At 46.8% G+C, this 26,439-nt stretch overlaps 2 protein-coding genes across 4 annotated transcripts in view; one reads left to right on the top strand and one right to left on the bottom strand.

The window, feature by feature from the left end:
* LOC135913334 (glycine receptor subunit alpha-2-like) overlaps positions 1-26,439 on the bottom strand; it is a 359,566-nt gene that overhangs the window by 123,648 nt on the left and 209,479 nt on the right. Inside the window, exon 2 of the mRNA XM_065445926.1 lies at positions 3,260-3,397. Coding sequence (XP_065301998.1) covers positions 3,260-3,267 — 8 coding nt within the window. The 5' untranslated portion in view covers positions 3,268-3,397. The remainder of the gene's footprint in view (positions 1-3,259; positions 3,398-26,439) is intronic.
* Positions 25,755-26,439, top strand: part of LOC135913354 (paired box protein Pax-6-like) — a 206,620-nt gene continuing 205,935 nt past the window's right edge. For 2 of the 3 annotated variants that reach the window (XM_065445952.1, XM_065445954.1), the window contains exon 1: positions 25,755-25,976. The gene's annotated coding sequence lies outside the window, so the exon portion shown is untranslated. The remainder of the gene's footprint in view (positions 25,977-26,439) is intronic. The other variant, XM_065445953.1, reaches the window with a different exon arrangement.

Raw genomic sequence — 26,439 nt, 5'->3', positions numbered from 1 at the left:
CCCATCATTCTCTAAGTATAGAGCAGGCCTGATTGGGCCGAGATGGAATGGAGAGACTGGAAGTACCATACTACTTCGTTTCACGCGTGTACTCAGTAAAGCGAAGCAGTATGAAGGAAAGTATGTATAGCTAACAGAACCGGACTGCATGCAGATACTACCAGAGTCTACGCTATACCAAACTTTTTCTTCCTTCAATATCCAAAGATCACGCTCTCTCGATGACGTGAATCGCGAGCTGCTCAGACTAAGAGATTCTACCTTTTCAAAAATCCTTTACAGTTTCCTAACATTCGCATGTTGTTGTTGTTTTTTTTTTGCGTATAAAGACGACTATCAGGAATTGCCAAGGTATACACAAGGGTAGTGGCGTACACTCGAAACATTTGCTCACACATGCTCTCTCTGTCTCTCTCTTTCACGCACGCACACACACATGCACAAGAGTAAAAGAGAGAAAGGAACATTCCGTCATCTTCTAGCAGTATACCGCGAAGTTTCCGACATAGTAAATTGCATCTTGAATTTAATGCTGTCCAGCGATGGGCCCTCTTCGCTGCTAACGAGGCGAACCAAGTAGCAAAGTCAGCCACTAAGCCAATCGCGAGAGGTGTCTGGCGCGTAGCGATCCGCTTAATACGTGTGCACCGCGAAGCGCGTGCAAAAGCAATTAATTTCTGGTGGAACCTACGTCGTCTGCGCATGTATGCAGTACATATATATATAGGCAGCGCGAGGAGCAGCTGTAACCGAAGGTGGCCGCCAGGCATTCACGCAACGGCTGCGGCGACAGGAAGCGTTCGCGTACGGGGCAACACACAGCACCGCCGGGGCCGCGGCGACGATCAATCGTCGCTCGGGCAAAGAAAGAGTTGAAGACGGTGCGCCGTTGCAGCTGCTTGCCAGCACGGAACGCCGTGGGGACTGACGTCACCCTCCTCCTCCTCGTCCTCGCGATCGTCTCGGGCCTCACGCCGGCGGCCGATTAGCCGCTAATGACCAGCAGGCAGCTAATGCGCTCCGAGCCGGCCTGACCGTGCGCGGTGGAAAGTGCGCGGACATCTCAATGGCCCCGGGCGACGGCCGCCCGGAAAGCGGCTGCGATACGCGAGAAGTATACGTTCGCGTATAGGATGTATACTACGCTCTTCGACTAGGGCGGCGGGGGGGAAATGCCTCTGTCTATAGGTGCGCGTCTGCATAGCATCATGTGGGGCAGATGCTTCGGGTTTTACGCTGGCCGAGAGTAGGGACTGAGAGCCCGCGCTTTGTTTCTTCCAGAGCATCGGTGCATGGATCGGAGAGGCAGGTGAAAGTCTGACCTCAACTGCAAGAAAACTCGGGACGCAGAGATGAGGTCATCTGATACACTCCAAGCCGGCTTATCCAACGGAAAGGCCGTAAAAAAAAAATCCGAAATAAAAGGGCATTCAGCAATTTTGGTAGAGTGGCACCCATTTACTTAGAGAATTTGCGCAAATAATTGCGCACTGGTGTGGAGCTTGCAGGCGTGGTCAGTGGAACCGTATCATGCAGTAATGCGAGCAGTTGCAATTTGTTTAAATATTGTAGTAAGAAAGAAAGAGAGAGCGAAAAAAAAAACGATGAACGAGAGACACCATGTGTTGTGTGGATGACTTAACGGAGGGCCAGAGACTCACTATAGAGGGGCAGCTTCATCACGGCAATTATATATTTGTGCTAATTGCGAGTGCAATTACGCTCAGTGGCGGCCCTGCTCGGTCGTCGAGCTACTGCGGCCAGTTTCGTCGCAAAACTACATAAATATGATAGCTCTTATTTTGGCAGAATCAGGCTCGATCGCGAGCTATCGCTTCCAGCAGCAGCGATTGTGCATCATACGCATTCCGCGGGTAGACACTTCAGTTCGGCAAACGAGCGTTTTATAAATAATTGATGCTATTAAATTAAAATAACGTCTTACAGAAACATAGTGGTCTGTGTAGAAACGCCGCAGTGGAGTGTTCCAGATATATATTCCAGATAGTGGAGTGTTCCCGACCACCTGCCATTGTGAATTTGAATTCATATTATCAAAGAAGAGACGAGAGTCACTAAGTGGCAACGGATGCACCTCGTCGCACTAACATCCAATTACACCAGTGTTTTCGCATCCTTATCTTACCGGTGTGATGAATGGATGCATACCATCTTTATTCCCTTGTTGACAGTTTCAATTCCAACCCTAATGTCACACGTTTACTCTCCTCTCTCAGATCGAGGCGTGCTGAAACAGAGCTTGTATTCTTTCTTCCCAAGCTTCTACAATAAACAATCTGATGATCCGAACTCCTATCTAATTTTAGGCATTACAACCCAGCAAAAAAAAAAATTGATTCTTTTTTTTTTCTGTTTAGTTCAGAATTCTAGTACTACTACCTACATCTATTCAGACTTCTGAGAACTAGACTGCAGATGTCGACATCTTTGAAAATTCACTATGCTCGTTCTTTATAAACGTTACCAAAACATTAATTTTAAGTGATACCATTCTGTCAACACGTGAGAGTAGAATGCTGACAGTCTCGGACCAGTGTTCTTATTGCTGTTTTATGTTACTGCATTTTCATTGTTTTATTCTGTCATTTACTGGTTCAATGCATGTCACCATCATTTTCGTACACTCTTCAAAGGCATTACTACAGTGGGCAATAGAAAGAAGGCTTCCGGCCGCTGCAGCATGGGTATATTAATTATTAATAAATAAATAATTTGATTGATTGATTGATTGATTGATTGATTGATTGATTGATTGATTGATTGATTGATTGATTGATTGATTGATTGATTGATTGATTGATTGATTGATTGATTGATTGATTGATTGATTGATTGATTGATTGATTGATTGATTGATTGATTGATTGATTGATTGATTGATTGTGTGTGTGTGTATGTATGTATGTATGTATGTATGTATGTATGTATGTATGTATGTATGTATGTATGTATGTATGTATGTATGTATGTATGTATGTATGTATGTATGTATGTATGTATGTATGTATGTATGTATGTGAGCAATACACACCTTAAGTTGTGTCAGCCTAGTTCTCGCATGACTCGTAGAATAAATGTTCACAGGCGTTCCAAGCGACCAGTTTGCTACAGTAAGCAGTAACCGCATCCCGCGTCTTCATTCATGTAATTCCAAGCGCCAGTGGGCCTCTATCCAGACGCATAGCCAAGCAATTTCGTTGTCTGCCAGAAGTCAGAACTGTGTAAACGGTGCATTTACCTGCGCATACGCCCCGACGGGAGTCCGCTATTCCCTCTCCTCTCCTCTGTTGAGTAGAAAACGGCATCGCCTTGAAACGTGACCGTTGTATGTACAAACGCAACCCACGTGCCGCTCGCCACGAGGTCAACGCTTGAGCTGGAAAGAGAAAGAGAGTGAAAAAAAAACAAAATACATCGAGCCTGCAAGACGACAACGACGCCGACAACACCCCCCGTCTCCACAGTGTAACAAAGTGGTCGCAATCAATCGCAAACTGCAGGAAACGAGCCGTCCGGGGAGCAGGCGGTGGTGCGCAGGCTGCCAGAGGCCCAAAGCGTACGCTACCCAGTTAGCGGCCGGCACGCGCCATGCCTCACCGAAGGGGAGCCCGGGGCGCCTGCGGCCGGACACCTGCGCTCGGCTTCCAGTGTGTGGGCCGCACGCGTGCACACGCTGGGCGCACCGCCGCCACCTATGTGCTGCCTGCCGCCCCTCCCCGCTCCGCGCCCTGTTCTAATCGCTCCTGTACGGCGCCACGGCATACACGCCGCTGCGGTCAAGGACGTCCCCACACTGCCGTTACTTGAATTGCGCTCGCGAAGCACGTGCCTGCTCTGTGCCGGGCTCTCAGATCAATTATAAGCGAGCCGGATTGGCTGAAACTATGGCAGTGGTGCAACGGCATGGCGCCTTATATCCACTGCCACAAAAAAAGAAGGAAGAAAGGGAGACGAAACAATTGTGCAAGAACCGTCAATGTAAGCGCAAAGCCCAACATTCCTATAGAAAGCTATCCTCTTTGTTAAAAGAAACATGCTATTGATTGTTGCATTGAACGTATTCGGTGGCGTTTGTAGTTTCATTGTGCAGTTCGGTAGAAAACAGAGCCATTAACCTGTGCAAGGGGTACACATATACGCTGATTCGCCATACGTGTGTTTTCTTCAGCGCTGCGAGCGCCTGCGGGGTCGGCTATACTCTCATACCCCTCTCCCGCAATCACCACAGGGAGAGAGAGTGGAGGGGGAAGAAGAGGGCTGTCCTTCCCCGCACTCTCCACCCCAGCACCAAAACCTTCAGACGCCACATGGCTCCCGCGCGACAACATGTCTATGAAAGTCGGCGTTCGGCTACCAGCGCACCCCGCAACTGGGTTGCGCGAAAGCATGGTGCTTTCTGCATAAGCGCCTTTGCATCGGCGCTGAAGGTCCGACTGCCACAGAGCCACCACGAAAACGGGCGTCAGCCTGTAGATTCCTTGCGGAATCATTTCACAGTGCCTTAAGGGCAAAAGTTTGCATGGCAGGTATTGTATCCTCGAGAAGTCCGCCGGTGTGTTTGGGCATAGCCCTCATGCACGCATGACCACTGTACTTGAGTGGAGCGATGATCATTGCGCGCGTGCTTCCAACCATAGCCACAGAACGCTTCAAATGGTCAGACTCTCCGTGCTATACAGACCACTCGGGAACACAACAGAGGACGCGTCCTTCTACACTTCATTTAGAAGCGCAACTAGTAAGGTGAGACGTCGCAGCGTGTACGGACAGCAAATGGACAAAATATGGCTTGCCTACATGAGACAGACTGGGTTCCATGTATCTGCGTTCCTCTAAGAACGGCCTGGCCCTAAACGGTTGAGTCTAACATGAAGAGTAACTAGAGTTGGCTGTCGAAGAAGAAAGACCAGTGGAAGAGAATCTTAATTGTAGTTTAATCGCTTTTAGTGGCAATGCCTTACATCGCGTTTAGTTTCCATATAATTTTAATGCAGGGCCGACGTGCAAAAACCTGTAGGTATATAAATCCGTAGTACACGTGATTTCGCGAATCACCAACGCGCCTTCGTCTTTTCGAGAAAAAGCGAGTCGACCGTCAGCGCACCCATGATGTTACACTTGGAGAATCGCAATTCCGTCGTGCTTCTCATTATGAAGCCCCGCTTGACCGATCGACCGTGCACGATTAGCAACCGTTCATCCGAGCTCCCGCGCTGCATCTGCACGCTCGACAGCCGGCCCACATCTAAACAGGAAACAGTGGACCATGCAATTGTTTTATTCCTCGTTTATTTCTCACGCAAGCCAGAACCATTATGCATATACGTATTGTTCAAACTCCGTTCTCGGAGGTCCTACTTGCTACCACCAGTCGCAGGGAAAAACGAACCGTCGGGAATTCGCCTTAAGCGGCGCTAAAAACAGAATGATGGAGCCATGGCAGTAGACGACAGTTATGAAATGAAACAAGAACTGATTTTTCACTGCGTAAAAAAAAAAGTTTGATTAGCCTGAAAACAGCGCAAAAAAGGAGTATAGGAGTCGCATCGTCAACTCCATATTACGACAGTAATGTTAGCAGTGGACTGTCGAAACCAATTCATCCTTTATCGTTTGCGGTAATTAGGTTCGAAACGCAAATAAAAACGCAAGTTGTCGCTGATTTGCAGCTATATATTTCAGAAAATAAAAGGAGTACCAAAGTTCGCTATAATGTCGGCGTAATTTTCTGTTACGCTGTGGAATAACGTAGTAGCTGCCTCTGGCTTTGTCTGGCAGAGTTCGGTAACTATAATGCTGTTGTAAGGGCTAGTTAATTGCTAGATTTGTGAAATGTCTCCTTTCCACTAGTCTCCAAAAAAACATATCCTATCTATACTTTTCCTGGAGCCATGCATGAACGAAAAACTAAATCTTTTCCCACTAAACATGCGCTTATAGGTTCCAGCAAAACCGAGTCATGAAAAACGCTGCACAATCCCAATTGGAATGCTACTGGATGATGTACTTTAGTTCTTTTTTTTATTGAAATAAAAATAAAAGAAAGAGATGTAGTCACCCGATAATGGTGACGGCCACTCCTTTTCTCATAGCAGAAATAACAAAATATAACAATAATTATGTAGCAGGAATATGAAAACTAAACGATGTCACAGGGCCAGAAATCCGCAGCGCACAGTCCTATACATTAAGAAACATATAAATATAAATGGCAAAGGCAAGCCGCACCCCTTTGAGTTTGTATACAAAGTCACAAACAAAGTTATACAAGCGGCCGAGACGTAGACTGCGATGAGCCCGTAAAGAGATTAGGAATTACACAGTTAAAATAATAAACGGACAGAATATGACAGTCAAGAGTGAGTTTCAGCACAGAATACAAAATATTATAACACGTAATATACAAGCGCTAATAATTACAAATAATGAAAGCAAATTATAGTTACATTGTGTCTCTATTCAGTGCGATATCTAATACTTGTGAAGGATGCCTGTATCTTCGTAAAAATTTTCAGGTGCATCTAATGCTTTTCACTGTGTTATTTTCGATGGCCATGGGCCCAGCAATTTCGCGAGTGAGAAAGGTCGGTGAGGATCAGTGGAGTGTAGGGCTTGTTCTAGCTGCCGTCCTTGCGTCGCGTGTCTGGAGCATTCGAGGAGTAGATTTCAAAAGCCTTGCTACAGCTCGTGGCTCATCTGAACGCAAAATTGCAAACGCGTTCTGCATAGCTCTAATAAATTTCGTACAGTCTGTCTCAGTTCAAGATCAGTCTATCTTGTTGGTACAGCAACAGATTGAAGATGCCTACAATTTATCTCATGCTCAGTTGGATATTCTGTTCTCTCTACAAGGATTACAGCATGCTCTTTCGAAGACACACCAAAGAACAGCGACTGGTCCTGACAACGTATTGTATTGTACCTTCAAAAACCTTGGGGCCAGCAGGCACCTCCACTCTCTTACATCATCATCATCATCATCATCAGCCTGGTTACGCCCACTGCAGGGCAAAGGCCTCTCCCATATTTCTCCAACAGCCCCGGTCATGTACTAATTGTGGCCACGCCGTCCCTGCAAACTTCTTAATCTCATCCGCCCATCTAACTTTCTGCCGCCCCCTGCTACGCTTCCCTTCCCTTGGGATCCAGTCCGTAACCCTTAATGACCATCGGTTATCTTCCCTCCTCATTACATTACATTACTCTCTTACAAGCCTTCAACAAAATGTGGGAGGAAGCCCATGTTCCTGTGAGTTGCAGGATCGCTGGCGTGGTCTCGGTGCTAAATGCTGGCAAAACGCCCCTGTGTCTAGACTCCTTTCGTCCTGTCGGGTTTACCAGCTGTGTTTCAAAAGTGATTGAAAAAGTGGTCGATATTAGACTGCAATGGTGGATAAAATCGAGCAGATGTTTACCAGATAGATGGCTGGTTTTAGGACTGCATTTTTGACTTGGCAAAGTTTGTTGACCACGAAGCCGTGGGAACATTTCTGTTGCTGTGTTTATTGATGTCAAGAAGGCATTTGACTCAGTCAGTCACCTTCATGGCCTGCTTGGACTCTCAACGCTCGGAGTGCATGGTCGGGTTCTCAAATAAATCGCCAACTTCTTGAAAGACAGAAAGATATATATAAATACAAATGCCGGATAAGGCGATGGATACGACACAAACAAAGGAGCTCCGCGAGGAAGTGCATTAAGTCCACTTCTCTTCAATGTGTGATCAGTACTGTGCCCTAACGCTTCTTCCTTCGAAGATGGGAGGTGGCGGGTTCAAACACCTTGTAGTGCATATTATATGAACCGACTACCGGTGAAACCGTTATAGCGTACAGCTGTACTTGGCGTCTCATCGTGGAGCACACAATTAGCCGCATAGCGAACTAGCCATGAATGTGGTTGATAATTGTGGAGGCTGTCCAACGCAGCGTCACTTTAATTCCGGCTGCAGAGTCGAAACTTGGCAGAACAACGTGCGTAATGTACTGTGTTCTACTTTAGTCTTTAGATTTGTCCTGTTGCTCTTCCTTTCCCCTTTCCTATTTCCTACCCTCCTTCCTATCTTCCATTTGTGTATTGCTGCCTTCAGAAGAGTAGGCAGGCGTTGTGTCCCTTCTGGTGGCAGTTGCCACCCTGCTCCTCGCTTTCCCCTTCCTGTTAACTGTGTATATGTGTTCAAAACAAATAATAATAATAATAATAATAATAATAATAATAATAATAATAATAATAATAATAATAATAATAATAATAATAATAATAATAATGCGGAAATAGCAGGCTTACCAGCAGTACTTTCGGCAGTCGTAAACGTATCTGTGTATGCTCATGACATTTGCGCAAGGACATCGTGCAAGTCTCTATATGTGGTCAAGCATCCTCAGCAGGAAGTTTTAAATGCAATAAGTGACTATTTAAGAAAACGGGGCATGCAGATATGCCAAATCAGCGGCCTTTTACTTCACAAGAAAAAAAGTAAGAAATTTCGGTCTTTCAACGGACGGCCATGAAATCGAGTTGGTTCGGAAACGTCGTTTTCTCGGCGTGATTTTATACCACTAGCTTCGATGGAATCATCAAATTTAAATATAAAATAAACAAAAATGAATGCGGACCCCTCGCACTGTGGGAATCGATGGTTGCGAAGCCATATATTTTTACGAAAATGCTAAATGTGTTGACATTAGGTGAAGTTCTCTTAGTGTATATCGTGTGTAAAGTTATTAGGTGCCGTTTTTAAAAGTTACGTAAATGCGAGTTTGATGAGACGCATGTTACAGAACTGTTTGCGTTTAAACGATACACAAAAATTGATTGAGCTGACTTGTTTATTCCTTTAACGAAGTAAATTAACGTCACTGGTACACCGTCGAGCATATCCATGCTCGCGATGGCTTTTTTTCACGCCCTCAATACCGAGACGCTGTTGGTACCACGAAGCACATGGAATTGCAACAACCTTAAAAGTGAAAATGGGTGTAACTCTGTTTATAGCTCACACCCTTTTTAAGTGTAAACGGTGTGAGTTATAAACACATTATCACCTTTTCTTTTCATTCTTAAGGGTGTAAATTATTTTGCAGTGATGTATGTAATGAGAAATATGAATGAAACGTAACACTTGACGTTTAAGGCGGCAACACCTCTAGTAAAAACACGATCAGTTGCGCCTAGCAATAGAGACGTTGTTAAGCGTCCTTTGGGGTTGCACTTGAATTCCTTGAACATGCACCATTTGTTACGTGTAAACCATGTCCTGCCACTACACCAATGCTTCCCCACGAAACTTCTTCACGCTAACATGACAGCTGTTTCTCGTGCCTTCCCTCTACGCTCCAAAGCTGTGCGGGAGACACTCCGCTACGTCAAGTCGGTGAAACGCCGACGCCCAACCGGGAGAAGCAGGGAAATAAGCTATAGGCAAGCAAGGTGAACGCTCCACAGGAGATAATGTGTGATCGGACGCTTGTGGAGCGCGCCATAAGAACCATCAGTTCTGCTACTAACTGTTACGCAGCTTGTTTGAGGATGCTGCTTTTTGATGCAGGTGGACGGTTAGTCGTGCGATATTTTCCATTTTTCGCGGGCCTTTGTTTATCAGTCGGGAAAAAAAGTAAATGGGCAAGAAGTGCATGGCTGAAAACATGTCAGCTTTAAGTTACTTTCAATTTCCTGGCATTTCAATTTTCAAGGTATTCAGAGACGTAATGAAAGAATGAGCGAATTTCAATGGATTACTAAATTGAATGGCATCAACAAAAGAATTACATTGACCGCACAACTCGACTGTGAACAATATGCACTTGGTTGTCTTCGCGTAGAATAGCTCATCGTCAAAAAAAAAGAAAGAAAACGTGATGCATGGTAGCTGGGACACCCTGTATATACAAAAAAACTTTGCATATAAGCGTTCAAGTGGGTGCGCGGTTCGCGCAGCTATGGTGTCGCAGTATTGTGCGTACATTATGACACCTTTGCTCAGCGTACATGCGCAGTTTATACACGTTTGCAGGAGTTCTTACGCATGCGGCACTTCCGAAATCATATGTGTGCGGCCCAGCACGCAGCCGTACTGTCGCGATGGCACACCGCGCGCGCCTTGATATTAACGGCACTACATCACCAAATGCTTTTTTTTTTCTTCTGCCAACGTATGCCGTGCGGTGTGCTCAGCTAGACGCAGTTACGCCCGAATACACGCGCCAAAAGCTTGCCGCATCGAGATCTATAAATGGACATGGAGGGAGGTCGGGCGTCGCCACCAGAGCTCCCTGCCAACACCAAGAGCTGCGAGATGAAAAAATACGAAGATTGCAGTGGCTATGTAGCAAAATGGCATTGGCATTGGTCATCATCGTCGTCCTTGTTGTCGTTTTTGTTGTATTTGTCGTTATTAAGTGCACGCGACAAAATTAAAAGTTTGCTGCAAGAGTGCCCGCTTTCCCAATATTGTAACAGAAGACCATAGAAAGAAACGAAGAAAGAAAGAAACGAAGAAAGAAAGAAAGAAAGAAAGAAAGAAAGAAAGAAAGAAAGAAAGAAAGAAAGAAAGAAAGAAAGAAAGAAAGAAAGAAAGAAAGAAAGAAAGAAAGAAAGAAAGAAAGAAAGAAAGAAAGAAAGAAAGTTTTTTTTTTCGATTGCTGAAACAGAAAACCAAATAAGCCCTGAATAACAACGCTATACTGTAAGAACTTAACACATTATGCATTGTACTATACATATCTGAGTTATTGTAGAGCCAGGGCATCAGAGTGAAAGTTGTACTGGCAAGTCCTCTTGCAGGAGTGAATTGATAGGTTCCATATGTAAGTTCATGCTCTATATAGAGTTGGCGTATACTGCCCCACGTACGTGTGCACAAGCAGAGCGTGTAGGGGCACGCGCCGTGCACGAAAGCCTGTCGATTCCCTCTTCACACTACGCCCTACGCTACGAAAGCGCTTCGAATTTTTCGGGGACGCTGTAGTCTCAATATGCTTTCATTATGTATGTTGTGTCAGTCTGTCGGTGTTATTTTTCATGGGTGTCCATTTCATCTATCATCGCGTTCACCCGCAGGAGTAGCAACCAAGACGCGCCCCGCCAGACAAACCTTTCCAGTTCTCACTAAAAATCCTCACTCTCTCTCCCTCTCTCGTGGAGCACAAGAACTCTCGAAAATGGAGCTAAAATGTGCCGCTGCTCCTTTAAAACAATTTTCCAGCCTCCCACCTGCGCTTAAAATTAGGGTTCGTCTGTTTCACCTTGTACCGCGTGTTCACCGATTGCCGCACTACAGAAAACAAACCTGTACTCACGTTGCGCTCCCTGTAGCGCCCTGTGCGCAGAGCTTGCGAAAACAATACAAGCGCACGTAAAATTGCAGCACATTTTTTCCCAATTGTGCAACAAATAGAATCAACAACGGGGAATGTGAAGCTTTATAGCAGTCACCACAATAACTGCCTGATGATTATCAGACAAAGCTACAAGTTCGGATTCAAATAAAAATGAAACACGAACACGAACAAATGAAACATGCCCGTCGCACACAACACTCAGATACACAAGTGCGCGCATGCGCGCAGACAAAAGTAGTCATAATGGGGGTGATCATAAGTTCACGTCGATCATGTAAAGTCATTTTGCATGACAAGTCCCCGCGATGAATATGACTGCATGCGCGCATCGGCTTGCTTGCGGTTTCATTTTCGTGTTTCAGTGCACGCGCGTTATCGTTTAGGAGACTCTGCGACACATCTGTGCACATCTGTGCACATCTGCGACAGAAAGCGAGAGAGCGCGGTCATAAGGGAAAGGCAGGAAGGTTAACCAGGTCAAGCCAGGTTGGCTCCTCCATAGCTGCACTGGGGCAGTAGGACACACGACTAACTACATTGAAGGCTACTGATTCTCTGTCGGAGTGCTTCTAAATTCAACATTGACATCATACAATGGGTTCAAAAAAAAGTGTCATATACCGCCAGCGCTTCCTTATAACACTGGCACTACATCTTGCTCTACAGCGCTGCTGCATTATCGTTACTGCCATTACTTCGCTGCCAACGTAATCGTGCTGACCTTTCTGTTGCTTTTTTTCGAACTCAGTTGTGGAATCCTTGCCTCTCCTGAGTTCCTCAGTTGTATCGTGTTTCGAATTCCCTGCAAGATCACGAATTGAGGAAGCATGGACCTTTAAATGTCCCTGCCTGCCATACAGCCAAAATTCAACTGTACACAGAATACAAATAATGCTTACTTTGTCAATATTTTTCATAAGTAACTTCATTGTTTTATATGCGTAAGCATTTCTATGCATGTACGCAACGAACAAAAAGTCCGTCCGTCCGTCCGTCCGTCCTTTTGTCACATAATACGATCGCTTTCAAGATAGGGCCTGCAGCAGCAGCGAGCGAATTCATCTTCGTGCTGCCTCCAGCTTCAACGCGTACTAAGCGGCGAGAACACAGCTCACACGAAGCTATCGCCACTAGGCGCAGTCTGTCCCCCATCGTACACATGCCACTGTGGCTTATAGCGGCTATGGTATGGCGCTGCTAAGCACGAGGTCGCGGGATCGAATCCCGGCGGCGGCGGCCGCCGCTTTTCGATGGGGGCGAAATGCAAAAACGCCCGTGTCCCGTGCATCGGGGGCATGTGAAAGATTCCCTGGAGGTCAAAATTAATCCAGAGTCCCCCACTACGGCGTGCGTTATGATCAAATCGTGGTTTTGGCACGTTAAACCCTAGAATTCAATTCACCCTATCGCAGATCGCTTTCAAGACAGGGCCCGCGCGTCTCGCTTCAACGCGAACTAAGTCGCAAGAACACAGCGTCCACGAAGCTATCAGCGTTCGGCGCACTGTGTCCCCATCGCATATTGCTTTCAAGCTATAGGGCCCGCGTGGCCGCGCCATAAGCATCTGCCACCGGAGTATACGGTTGATCACGGTTCGTAATGGTTCGCCGCGGATGGATAAGGCGCTAAAGAACTATAACGTCATCAGCGCATCTTGGCCGCCACCTGCAGTAGTTTGCTTGCGTCATCAATTCACCTTGCGCCGCCGTCAGCAGCAGTTTGCGTCACCTCAGCGATATAGTTTAAGCATGGTTCGGATCAAGTCTCATAACCTTGACGATGACACCGGGATGCGTGGAGATGAGCAAGTGGCACAATGCTTACGCATACTTAGACAACTCTCAGATGAGATTCTGCGTGAATATCTTTTTCTTCCGCGCTTCGCATCGTTGTATCATGGTTATAGTTTCACACACTGTTCAAGTTGTTCTGCTCCTTTTTTTTATTGAACTCACCTCGCGTTTTATTGTATGGGAACTGTCACAGTCATAATTGCCCTTTTATATTTGTTGCGTTTGATCTTTCGTATTATGCCAAGTTGTTCTCACTTTTTATTTATTGTCTCTTTTTCTATGTCCATACGTACAATCTACTGTAGATATTTTTGCAATTATAAGCGTGCACTAGCACTGAGCCCTCGGGGTCGTTTCTGGGCACGTAAAAAATAATAATAATAATAATAATAATAATAATAATAATAATAATAATAATAATAATAATAATAATAATAATAATAATAATAATAATAATAATAATAATAATAATAATAAAATATTATTATTATTATTATGTTGAAACCCTACGTTGATGATAGATTTGTCGTACTCTAAAACCGAACATGCAACATTAAATAGAGAAAACTGCCGCTGATCCTGTCCTCATCCTGCCCGCTTTATGTTACGCGTCTACTTGCTTTTATTTGTAGTTTCAACTCACCAGTACAGTTCTGCAGGCAAATCGTGAGAAAGCAGGCAAGAAGTATTGGCTGAGCGTTATGAATAAGCCACGCAAGGCAAACAACCAACTTGCCGATCTCAGTGTCTTAATTATCACTTCCTCTCAGCATTGGAATGGCTGACAGTCTTGTATGTGATGTTTGCGGATGCGAAGGGAACATTGACCACTTATTGTACCACTGTCCTCAATTTGAAGCACACAGACAATCTATGTCCAACACATTCAGGAAATTAGATGATAATCCTCTGAGTGAACAGATGAAACACCGTCCCTGCCGATCACCGGCTCCGAAGGCAGTGAACGCACTTTTGTGATTTCTGAGAAAGTCTGGTTTGTACGAGCGGCTTTGACTCTTGTACTATCTGCGTACTCCTCTGTACCCCCTCTCTTTCTCGCTTCTCTCTCTTCCACTTCTCCCTTTCCCCAGAGTAAGGTAGCCAACCGGACTCTCGACTGCTTAACATCTCCGCCTTCCTTATTGTGATATCGCGACGCTGTGTTGTGACGTCATCGCGGTCTTGAAAGAACCATGATTCCGTGCTGCGTTATCACGCCTCTCGGGCCTATATATATTCCTGCGTACTGTTCAGTAAACGTTCTTCGTTCGTCGTCCATGTCTGGCGTCAGCCATATCACTTATCTCTCTCTCTGCTATCGGCAATGCCATATATACACAAGCTGTCACGAGAAAAAAATAATAAAGCCAGAACACAAAGAAGTTCAGGTAGACGACGGTTGGTTTCAAACCCTGTTCCCTCAGCAACCGATGCGCTACCCATTCGACCATGGATAACACGCGTGACAGAGGCTGGCGGTAAAATGGTTAGAGACATAGATATATAGTCAGCCCCCCCAAAAGTGTGTGAAGTGCCCATAGAATGCTAGTCGCCTTATAAAGAAAACAAGGTGTAGGAAAATAAGAAAACATTATTAATGCAATTATAGGGAGACTGAAGAAAAACAGCCACTGTGATGAGCAGCGCGTGAAAGGTAGAGAGCCCTATATAGCTTTCGCGCGCTGCGTGTTTAGTATTCATAGCTCCGTAAATGCTAAAGACAAACAAGCAAGCAAAAATAAAGAAGGGGAAACCTCAACTTGAACAAAAGGTGTGAATCAACAGCTGCCCTTATAATCACTTTGGTTGGAGAAGCGCCAGGAAAGCAAACTTGCCTGCCTTGAACAGCGCCTACTCAGAGCGGACATTCCTTCCTCCCCAGCGTGTGGAATCGCATGGCCCTTCGGAGAACTCGAGAACAAAAGGACGAAGCGGTTTTCAGCTGACGCACTCACATCGACGAAAGGGCAAGCGTTCGCATGTGGGATGTGTCCTTGGCGTCTTCGTATAAACAGGTTCACTATGGCCTTGCGTAGAAGAAAGCCGCTTTACCCTCGCTAAGGTTGCTATATATACGTTGGTATGTATACTGACATTACAGCTTAGGTTGTCCGTTACTTTGCACCCTATAGAAATTTTGCTAGGGCTTCAAGTTTTACTAAGCCTATACTACACGCGAGCTACGTAAATCCTTCCTTTACAGAGATGATTTATGGTGCTTGGATGACAGGACGAGCGCGAACAATCGCACTCATCAAACATATGTGTTGAACCTCGCACCTCCGCCAAACGTACCGAGGGTGTTCGTTCGAGAAGCGGATACACGGTACTTATTCAGAGGGCCAGTTATACGGATAACTCTCAGCGGAAAACCGAGCTAATGTAAGCCACGGCCACCAACACCTTCCTCTTTCACTGATAACACAGTCTATCTGCTGGAACGGGCATTCGTCAGTACGCGTACACTTAAATATTCGTGTACTTTTCGCCTATACGAACGTTGCAGTTGTGTTCAGGCAATCGAGGCCATGAGAGAGTTCTCAAAGCATGTTCATTTGGACATCCTCAGCACCCCTTTCGAGACGCGAGTCAACGAAATACATAATTTATAATGCAGCAAATTGGGCTCTTAACATTCGTCATGGAATATGTTAACGTTCCACGTAATTTCGCTTCAGCTGCCTTATGGGGAAAAGGTGGCGCGTGGAACATCGAGGTACTATAGAACCACATTTTGGAATCGCACACACCTTGAAACCTAAATGCTAATTCAAATTTCTACTTAAAAGCTTTAAAAGGTAACTGGCTTCAGTTCCACAGTTGCGAAGTGGGCATCCGCTAAAGCACATAATAAAGAAGAATTCATTTTTAAATTAGTAACCGCGTACTCGCCATGTGCAATCGCCGATGCACAATCCAGCCAACAAAGGATCTGTAAAAACATCATTCGCTTAGATGGCATGAATATTTTAGTGAAGGCACAGTACACCATTAGACCGACTGGATTTAATGGCCAACTGCAAGGAAATTTTACTTCCCCCAAATTGCTTATAATTGAGTATATAGTATTTACTGCTGAAGCAACCTTGGCAATGCTTCAGGGCTGGTAAATGTTTAGTTTTGTTCTTGACAGCCTTTGAGTACTAGTTACCGGAACAGACGACGCGTGCACCTGGTGGTTAGTGGATCTAACGTAAAAATTCCAACACATCGCCTTCGGCATAACCAGCACGCCACAGGCGCCGCCTAATCTCGAAGTCATACCAAGTACTATAGCCTCGATGTTTCTCAAGTTTCAGGGCTCTGCGTTATATTTAACTGCATCTTCCTTTGTACTCGTTATATATATTGTAGCGAGATATGCTACGTCACAATATATATATATATATATATATATATATATATATATATATATATATATATATATATATATATATATATATATATATATATATATATATATATATATATATATAGTACTGTCTTGTTAATGAGTTTCAATTGCATAACCGAATTGCAATTGTTCAAATACCCTTACCATTAGGGCCTTACAAAAAATTATAGAGGACGACTACGGAGCTGTGACCAGACTGGCGATAACAAAATACGTAGTTGAAAACTATGTAATCATTCATGGCAGCCTTGGGCGCAAAGAAATATCCGACAGGTGTTTCACAGGGAGGGATATGAAACTTTTCTGTCGGATATTTCTGTGCGCCCAAGGCTGTTAGAACAATTACATAGCTTCGGCCTCTGTAAATTTTTGTAAGGCCCTAACGGTAAGGGTGTTACCAGTGCGACAAGAAAACATCCTTGAGCGTGTAAGCATCTTTACCGTCTATGAATTCATACACGGCATTAATGCCGCGCTGTCAATAAAGACCTCTGTTTCAGCAAACGAAAATGCTTGGACCATGACCGTGGTGTCATTGGTACCTACAGCAACGAGAGTAATGTATGTAAGTATACTTCTAATCGACATGTATCTGCAACCTTTTATGGACTTGGTGCGCACCTTCAAGTGTTCGCGCTATACCCGCGCTCCTTCTTTATTTCCTTCTATTTCTTTCATCTCTCAACCCTTATGAATAACGCAAGGTATAGTAAAGCCAGAAGGGCAGCGGATTGGGCGAGTTGGTGTTGCATGGTAACAATAAAAATTCAAACAGCGCATAAACGACGGGACCAGAATGAGGAGGTTGAGGCAGTTCAGAGGAAGCAGGAAGGCGTTAAACAGAATACTGCTTGCAAGATAAATCATGTTAACAAGTACATCAGTTGTAAGAAGGGTGCTGTATACCAAATTCCTTTATCTTGTGGCCAAACTTACATAGGCCAGACAGGCCGTTGCATCAATATTAGACTAATGGAGCATGCCAATTCATTAGACAAAAAAGACACTAACCTGGCTAAGCATTGCAGCATTTGTAAATGCGTACCTTTTTTGGACGATACAAAATTGTTATTTTTTCATACTGACAAGACTACCAGAGAAGTCGCTGAAGCATTTCATATCACCAGAAAATCTAATAGTTGCGTTAGCAAAACATCTTTAATCTTGTCGGTGAAAGAAATGGCATTGCTGCATAAAGGGTAGATTACTGGGCAGGTACAACGTGTGCGAATGTTTGCTGTACGGAGTTTGTATGTGATCATTGATGTATTGACCGGGCGCATGCGTGCCCAGTTTGCTACGTATAAATGTTCGATTTCCTACTTCAAATAAATCAGTTGTAAGTTCAGCGCCGTGTTTGTCTCCTCCTCATTCTGGTCCCGTCGTTTATGCGCTGTTTGAATTTTTATTGTTATAGTAAAGCCAGACGCCCGTCTAATTAGCGTCGCTGCCTTTCATTTGTTCTCTATTCATCTGTACAGCAAAAGGTTCGCATGGACACAGCTTTATTACTAGGATAGGAAGTCGCGATCTATAAAATTTTGCGGAGGATCTTCTGTAATTTGAAGAGGTGAGGAGAAAACGTCCTGTACTTTGCTCCTCAATGATGCTGCAACGAATATGAGCGCGGTCTTTCGATGACGACGTTGCAGCATTTTTCGGAAGCCTTGAGAATGCATGATTGCGGAACGAAATCATGCTTTCGAGCTGCTCAAATCACCGGCAGTCCTTGAAAATGGCGTCAGCGGTACGAAGGTTTTTGCACATGAGCAGATGATTGAAAGCGTTGTCGGCAATCGCCTGTGTCAACTTCTGTCATCTCGCTGCCGGCTTTACGACACGGAGTCACCCCGTCCTAAATATGTGCGGCGTAGGACTCTGACAACGATTGAGCGCAGGATACCACTTCCTACTCCCCTCCCTATAGCACCCGAATACACGCAAATTATGCGTGTATTTGCGGTCTTCTTTCACGCTCGGAAAAACACTCTTTTGTAGCACGTATTCAGCAATAGAAAGCTCTATCGGGAGTTTTTCATGTTGCTCTACAATTTTCTCAATAACACTTTTCATATAATTGAAATATCTTTAAATTGATTAATTAAGAAGGTTATTTATGTAATTAGGCAGAATGCAATAACGAAACATCACCGACGATTGCGATAATCCATAACGCGATGTTTGAGTGCAGCTCTATACGCGTTTTCATTTCGCGTGTCAGTATTTTGTATTATGACTACATAGGTACATTGTTTATATTAGGAAGAGAACGCTGCGAGTTGCTTAGCTGGCGCGGAGCGAAGTGTGGCGCTACTGCCTCACTAATCGAGGGAGCGCGAGAGGCAGCGCGTGGGTGACGCGTGGGCGCGATTCGCTGCAGCCGCCGCAGACAGACACTCACTTATGCAACGCTTTGTTTCCATACAGGCGACGTGCGTTACTCTGGCGCCATATCGTCCATCGTCGCCGCACAGACCATCTTGCGCGGTACCACGCATTTCTTGTCGCGTTTTGGTTTCACCAACGACGAGTGCGGGCCTTCGTCGCGGGGAAGTCGTGTCACCAGTGTCAACGTGGGCAACACCCAAGGAAACGTCACATCGTGCCCTACTCGTAGCCGCTCGCCATCACCCCTTGCTGGAGCAGTGATCCCCGTCACACGCGCTCGCACCGCGGACCGACTTCAGCAGCTAAAGCCGCAGACGAGCGTAGCCCTCCTGACCCTATTTGCGCATTTTTAAATCTTGGTGCAAGATAGTTGGGACACACTGTATAATGTACATACTTTCACCCTTGTTTGTTTACCCTTTCTTGGATGCTGGAATATTGCCGAAAAAAAATATTGCCGTTTTGTCAGTCTGGTCGTTTGGCTCCTGCAAATGTATGTTCGCCTTCCATGTACGACGCTCTGTCGCCAGGAAGGGATAAATGAAAGGCTGCAGGGAAGTTAACCATGCAGGACGGAGCTCCGTTGGTTACCCTTCGCTGAGGGAAGGAGAGAAGAGATTTATTTATTTATTTATTTATTTATTTATTTATTTATTTATTTATTTAGTTGCACAAGGGCACGACATAGGCCAGGAGCCCCACGAAAGATGGTGATAACTTGTCACAGGAAAAATGAATTGCGGATGTTAAATGTAACATGGCTGTGAAGAGGCCTGAAAATTCATCGCTGTCAAGTTCGTAGAATATATAACTATTAAAATAATGACAATAACTAGTGAGGTGTGCTATGACCATAGAATCTCAATTAAAAAGGGATGATGTAGTAAAATGTGTCCGTGACAGTATAGCACTGCATGCCTCATCAGGGTCCTCGAACGCAAGGGTTCGGAGGCCCGTTCTCTAAAAAATGCTATCGCAGCAGCAGCCTCGTGAGAGGATGTACTGCGAAAATATGGAGGAGATAACTCGCGCTGTACCAACATCATGCATGGAAAACTCTTAAAACTAATTTATGGTCAAAAAATAGTCTATGCCGAGAAACGTTGGCCAGGCGGAGAACAATGTGTCGTTTCTATGCTAGAAAAAATAAAACTTTTTTTTACCTTCTACTTCCCAACACTCCAACAAGAGGTGAAGGACCGTCAGTGTGTCACTACATTGATCGCAGATTCGCGAATCATCACCGGTCAACAGGTATGAGTGTGTGCCATAAGTGTGGCCTATTTTATATAAGACGACGAAAAATAGCCTTGGTTCGTCGTATTTTTGTTACAGGCTTTCAATTTCATAACTTGGGCTTAGTAACGTGGAGCTTATATTAAGGGTTTCGGTTTCCATACGTACGTTGCCAACGGCTCCTCAGTTTATGGAAGCGTTTTTTGTGACGGGGGCGGCTATGGAAAAGCTGCTAGCTTTCATTGTTGTTAATGTGGCAATATTGTCGACAAGCACATTGCCCACGATGCTTCTATTTCCAAGCACTGTTGTACTTCTGGGCGATCCCTCCGTTAGCAACCAGCTTGTTGCATTTGAAGGCGATCTCACTGCATGCGACCTGTCTCTCGAAGCTCCACCGACATTCCTTATTGGGTAGCGTGGCGTTGTCGGCGAGCTGCAGGCCTCCGGTAGACCATGGCGACCGAGCAAGGGCGAGACGACGTTTTGCTAGTGCCAAACTTGCACTGTTTTATTCCATGGTAGTTGAAAGACAATGAGAAGTGAATGAAGTATCAAGTATGAAGTACATGGTATGAAGTATATGGTATACAATTCGGAGCCCCTTAAATAGGCTCTGCTGCAATCGCGTGGGAGGGATCTTGCTTGCGTCGATGACACGTGACAGGCACATAGAGAAGGCCCCTCCTCCTGCAATACCAGGCACGGGTAGGAGAAGTCGATGCTCTTTTCGACGAATCTGAGAGGAGCGGTAGAGTGAATGACCTCTCCGGTGCTCGTGGGCTGAGGCGCAGGGGGTAGAGTGAGGGGACGAGGTAAGCACACCCGATGCCACGACCATGAGACGGGAAGGGGATGACGTAGCCCCCACGGTGCCCGTCCCCGTTGAGACGGGAAGGTGATGACGTATGGCCCTTCGCGTCAGGCCAAACCTAACAGCACCCAGCATACCATATTACTTGTTGTTTAGATGCATAAACAAATCAGAGGAGCAAATAAAGATAATTAACTACAGAATTATGTTTTTGTAGCGTCATTTAAGCTTTAACACGCTTAAAGAGTCTGTAAATAACTCTTCCTTACGGTATACGGAAAGGAGAGGAAAAAATTAAGAGGAGGAGCGAAAAATCGCGCGTTGTCGTGCACTGGACGTTCGTACGTAATGAAAGTTCTCAGCGCTCAGTCATAGATGGTCACTGAGTCCAGTTGCCTTCAGGAGTGGCAGCAGTGCCTTTGTAGCCTTTCGTTGCTGTGATCATTTGTGACGAATCCCGAGATGATGCTCCATGGAAAAAAAGGTTATTCCGCTTATAGAGCAGGTACAGAGCCGTGTGGAGGGCGAGCCTTTCGACTCCAAAGTACAGGCAGCATCTATAGCCTAAATGGGGTACTAAAGTTTCTTCTCCGTCGCAGTCGTTGCAATCTGCGCTTTCGGCCATGCCTGTCAAGCATTAGTATGTATATGCGTTGCTGAATGCATTGCCCAGATGTAAGCGACGAAATGTAGTCCTTCCTCGCTTCGAGGAATGCCATGTAGCAGGCGTATAGTTGCACAAAAAAAATAATAATAAGGCGCTCTATAGGGCTGCGTTTGTGACGCAGAATATTGCCCACCGATTAGCCGGGTGTAGAATAAAACAACCAACGGCGCCTCGCAGGGCGCCAAGTTCCGAACCCATCGATGTCAGGGCGGAAGGTACGTCATGTGGATAATGAGAAGGAGGAGAATAATGTTAGATACATAAAAGAATGCAGCTTTGCAAAAAAACCAGCTGCAGCTGATCGGGCTGAGGTTCCACAATGAATCCGCATTGCTTCCAAAAAGTTCATCTCCTCCGGAGCTTACTTGGCACGTCAGGTGCCGAACGGAGAATGAAATGAATTGGAACAGTATTATCGTGAAGTTTGCAAAATAATGTCGCTCATCGCTCCCGAGAGCGTATTCTTTAAAACTACGAGAATAAGCATACCACACCGTTACATGCGGCATGATTATAGGTTCCATGTCATTACTGATACGAAGAGGGGTCACAAAGCATAGGTAGCCAAGTACCCATTGAGCAGTTGTGCTGCGGCAAGCGATTGGTGATGCTTTACAATCAATACCAAATTCCCCTTCTCGCTGAACAAATCTGTGTCAATAAGAACTTAAGCGGGACGCGAAACATCTTCCTCCTGAAAAATGCAATGTCAGAGCGGGAAGGCTGGGTCTTGGATTTGTGTAGGCGTTCTAGCTTTACTTCGAGCTACAAAACCGAAAATTGATATATATATATATATATATATATATATATATATATATATATATATATATATATATATATATATAGAGAGAGAGAGAGAGAGAGAGAGAGAGAGAGAGAGAGAGGGAGAGAGAGAGAGGATGACGTGCATGCTTTGTTTTACTGTTTTTCCTTCTTCTTTCACAATTCACTGCACATGCATGTCAAGAGCTAATCGACACGCACAGAGCGTACAGCTAAACATCTTAACCGGTGAATGATAAACGAGAAATCCAGGATAAGCATATACCTCTAAGTATAATGAGCAATCGTTTCCCAAAGCCACATTTGCCGAGAGATTGGGGGCGTGCGCAATCCCACCACGTTGCACGTGCACATACACGGAACGTGTAACTGCAGCTCCGAGAAAAGCCCGACTTCGCTTGTATATATAGAAGTCGTACGCGCACGGCCTCGCCGGGCGCGCTTCGTCTGAGAGCACTCTTGGATTGCCAATTACTCGCACCGGCCCCGTCGCGACAGGTTCCGCAACCTCGGCGGCGTGCGCGTATACACACCACCGAGCGCGCGTACACGTCCCACGACTCGGGCAAGCGTGCCTCGAGCTCGTCACGGGAGCGCGCGGGGGCGGCCTCAGAGCGCGCGCGCGCGCGCGTTTAATCAGCCGCGTCGCTCGATGATAACTCCGAGCAATGACGACGCGGGAGGCAACGACGACGACGAGACGGATCGAAAGAAAGAAAGAAAAAAAAAGAAAGACGTGCTTTCGACAGGCGTTTCCCGGTGCAATCGCGCTCGCGCAGGGAAGGTCTCGCGCTCCTCGACGTGCATATAGTATACACACGCGGAAGCCTTGCTTGCCATATCGAGGGTTGAAAAGAAATAAAAGAAGCCCGTCCGCGCGGCTAAAACAAGTGAAGGACAGGCAGGCAGGCCGCAGAAGGCGCAACGAGAGAAGGGGGCGCAATAATAATAACCGCACGCCGTTGGAGAGAGAGAGAGAGAGAGAGAGAGAGAGAGGACCCCGGCTGAGCAGCGGCGTCGCGGCGCGGCCCGCGTGATGGATGAGCTCATCCATCGCCGCGAATCCATCGCTCGCTCGCGCGCTCGCTGTGTGTGAGTGCTCCATGGCTGCGGCGCGGCGACGTCGATCGAACCGAGCGCGGTTATATCGCGGCGCCCTTGGCTTCATCTGCTGTTGTCCCCGGGGCTCTCGACTGGCGTGCTTGACACGCCGGGCGTGGGGGTGGGACACGCGGTATATGCCGTCGTGTATAGAGATCAGCGGGCGCGCGCGCACTCCCGACCAATCGTTCGGGCAATCCGAGGCGAGTCTTCTCATCGTCTCGATCGGCGAAGTGCACGCGATGAGACGTACGCCACGTATACGCGGCGTCGCGCCCTTCGCTATCAAGAAGACCACGCGGCAGTGCGGCTCGGTTCGATCAGGCGATTGCTCGCTCGGCTGTGCATTTATATATACGTGTATATATATACGGCGCGCGCTAGAGCCGCTGTCTCCTCGATGGATGGATCGTGGGCTCACTTGCATGCGCGACGGCGCTATATTGTAGACGGCTCGGGCGCGTGAGCGTAGAAGCCTATTACTCTCGACGGCTTGACGCCGAGGATCTTTTGGGCGTGGACGACGGGCCGAGATTAGCCAGTGTGAAGTGGCGAGCGATAAGTATGCGCGTGCGGCCGCGGATTAGGCGGCGCACGTATGGCACACGTTTGTTTCTGGACTGGACGATACCGTGTCAGCTTGACGACCGCCCAATCAATATTTTTTTTTTACCTTGGAATTGATCGCCACCGGGATGCCAAAGTCCAAATGCTTTCTGTAGCCCTGGCCATTATTACAGCGGATAGAACAGTCCATCCTTAGCGTGTTGTAGGAAAGTTTGATAGGGTCTGCAGTTGAGGTCTCGAGCTAAGCAAGCGATGATATATATAGCTGCTATCAAATCCGGATTTACTTCATTTGCTTCATTCCAAGAAAGCAGATTGTTAGCACAATCTTAGCACTAATAAATGAGCCTTTCTAGAGCAATGTGCACCAGAGCAACAGGCAATCGCGCTAACTCGCGATGTAAGACGACGAGAGGAATTATTTAGCGAAACTCAATCATGCAGCCATGCCTTCCAGCTGCGCCTCTGGCGATGCTGATGGTCCGGCATATCTGAGATTCATATTTGCATCTGCAAAACGCGAAAGAGCATACCAAAATCACACAGTTACATGGTAATAGAGGTCGTCCGACCCACCAAGACAAGTTTCTCACGGAATGCTCTAACATTCCTTCTTAGCTTAGCCTACCTTACGGTAAAATGCCAAACACCTGCAGTTGGGCCGGTCGGCAAACACGACAGAAACGATAATTAAAAAATAAAAACATAACTACGTAGCACTTGCTGGAAGTTAATGCCAGAAGTCAAGTTTGAGTGACAAGCTTATTGGCATGCTTTCTAGTTAACATTGAAGAAAGCTGCTAGCCTCCTCTTTATTGACGACATCAATCGCTCTCCAATGGTCGTTCGGGCAGCAGACAGGTCCGTTAGACGGTAGCGCCAGCCAGTCACGGAAAGAAAGAGAAAACAGTGCTAAAAAAGAATGAACACAGGCCGCAAACAAACATCTTTGACAGCCAGAGGGGCTCCGAGGATCGATACCCTGGGAAAACGCGCCGAGAGTGTATTTCTCGCCACTCTGTCAGCATCACGAAACCTGGGGACCGCGCGGCAGCGCCTTTCCCGTTCTTCACTTCACCGGGGGGGAGGAAAAAAATTCGTGTAATAAAGGCGCGCAAGACGGACGTGGGGGTGCAAGGAGCGGGAAAACGTGGACAGAGGAGGAAGGTGGGAAACGCCAACGGGGAAAGGGACGCACCCTTGCGCGCTCCGGAGCGCTCCAACTCGCGCGCGCGTTCACGGCGCGGGTGCGGTGCGCGCAAGTTGCGCTCGGGAGAGGAGGGCGGCGCGTATGCGCGCGTGATGGCGGTGCGAGCGAGGAGGAGGAGGAGGAGGAGGCGCGCGGAGCCGCCGACGCCGGCGAGCGCGTCCGCCGCAAGCGCGCGCGCGCGTTCTCGCCGCGCGTCGGCGCGGTTCCTGGGTCGCGAGCGTCGTCTTCCACGGCCGAAAGCCGCGCGGGAAAAGTGCAAAGGGGAAAAAAAAAAAAAAGCGCGGCGCGAGCGAGCGCGCTCGGTCACGCTCCTCCCCCGGGTCAAGCCCCGCCCACGGCCAGCGCCGATACGCGCGCGGGCATTGGCGCATGGGGGGCCAATGGGCGCGACTGGCGTAAGCGTGATCAGGCGCGCTCCCGCGCTGCGCACCTTTTGGCGCGGCCAGTCGCCAGCGTGCTCGCCTTTTTGACCAGACGCGCGCGCGCTCGCCCGCGCTCACCGCTTTTTCGGCGCCAGCGAGCGAAGGAAGGCAGCAAGGCTCGTCGACGCGACGCCGGCTGGCGGTTGCTGCTAGTAGTCCCCCGTCGGCGGTTTTGGCATCTGCGTCACGGCGCGTCACCCTACGTCGACTCGACGCCGGCGGCTTGAGCGAAGCGCGGGTGAGTCAACGCCTTTCACTCACCCTTTCTCACGGGCTGCCTCCCCCACTAAAGGCCCTCCCGTTTCCTGCATCTGTCGTGCGCTGACGTGTGAACATTATTTATTTTACTGGCGAAAACGGAACATTTGCTAAGCCGGCAAGCAGTAATTGGTTTTATTTCAGAAAAAAAGAAAGAGAAGACTACGTGACAGCTGCTGGGCACACATGCTTCGGTGATAACATGTCTGGCAGCCATTTACTTTAGCGCAGTAAAATTTTTCAAGAGTACAACGCATGAGCAAATGACATCGTCTTCATATTTCATCGAGGGTACCCGAAACGATGGTGCATAAGCACATTGACTGGCGATGGAAATCCGCGGCTAGTCAGCTGCGAATTTGTCATACACGTTTTAATTTAGCTCCAATTTTTTTTAACACTACTTAGCGTCGCCCGTAGTCGTTGAAGAGCTACATTTCGTG

The sequence above is a fragment of the Dermacentor albipictus genome, chromosome 4 (assembly GCF_038994185.2).
Source record: "Dermacentor albipictus isolate Rhodes 1998 colony chromosome 4, USDA_Dalb.pri_finalv2, whole genome shotgun sequence".
In the NCBI taxonomy this organism is placed as follows: domain Eukaryota; kingdom Metazoa; phylum Arthropoda; class Arachnida; order Ixodida; family Ixodidae; genus Dermacentor; species Dermacentor albipictus.
The sequence above is the reverse complement of the archived record's forward strand: the minus strand, read 5'-3'. Positions and strand labels throughout refer to the sequence as shown.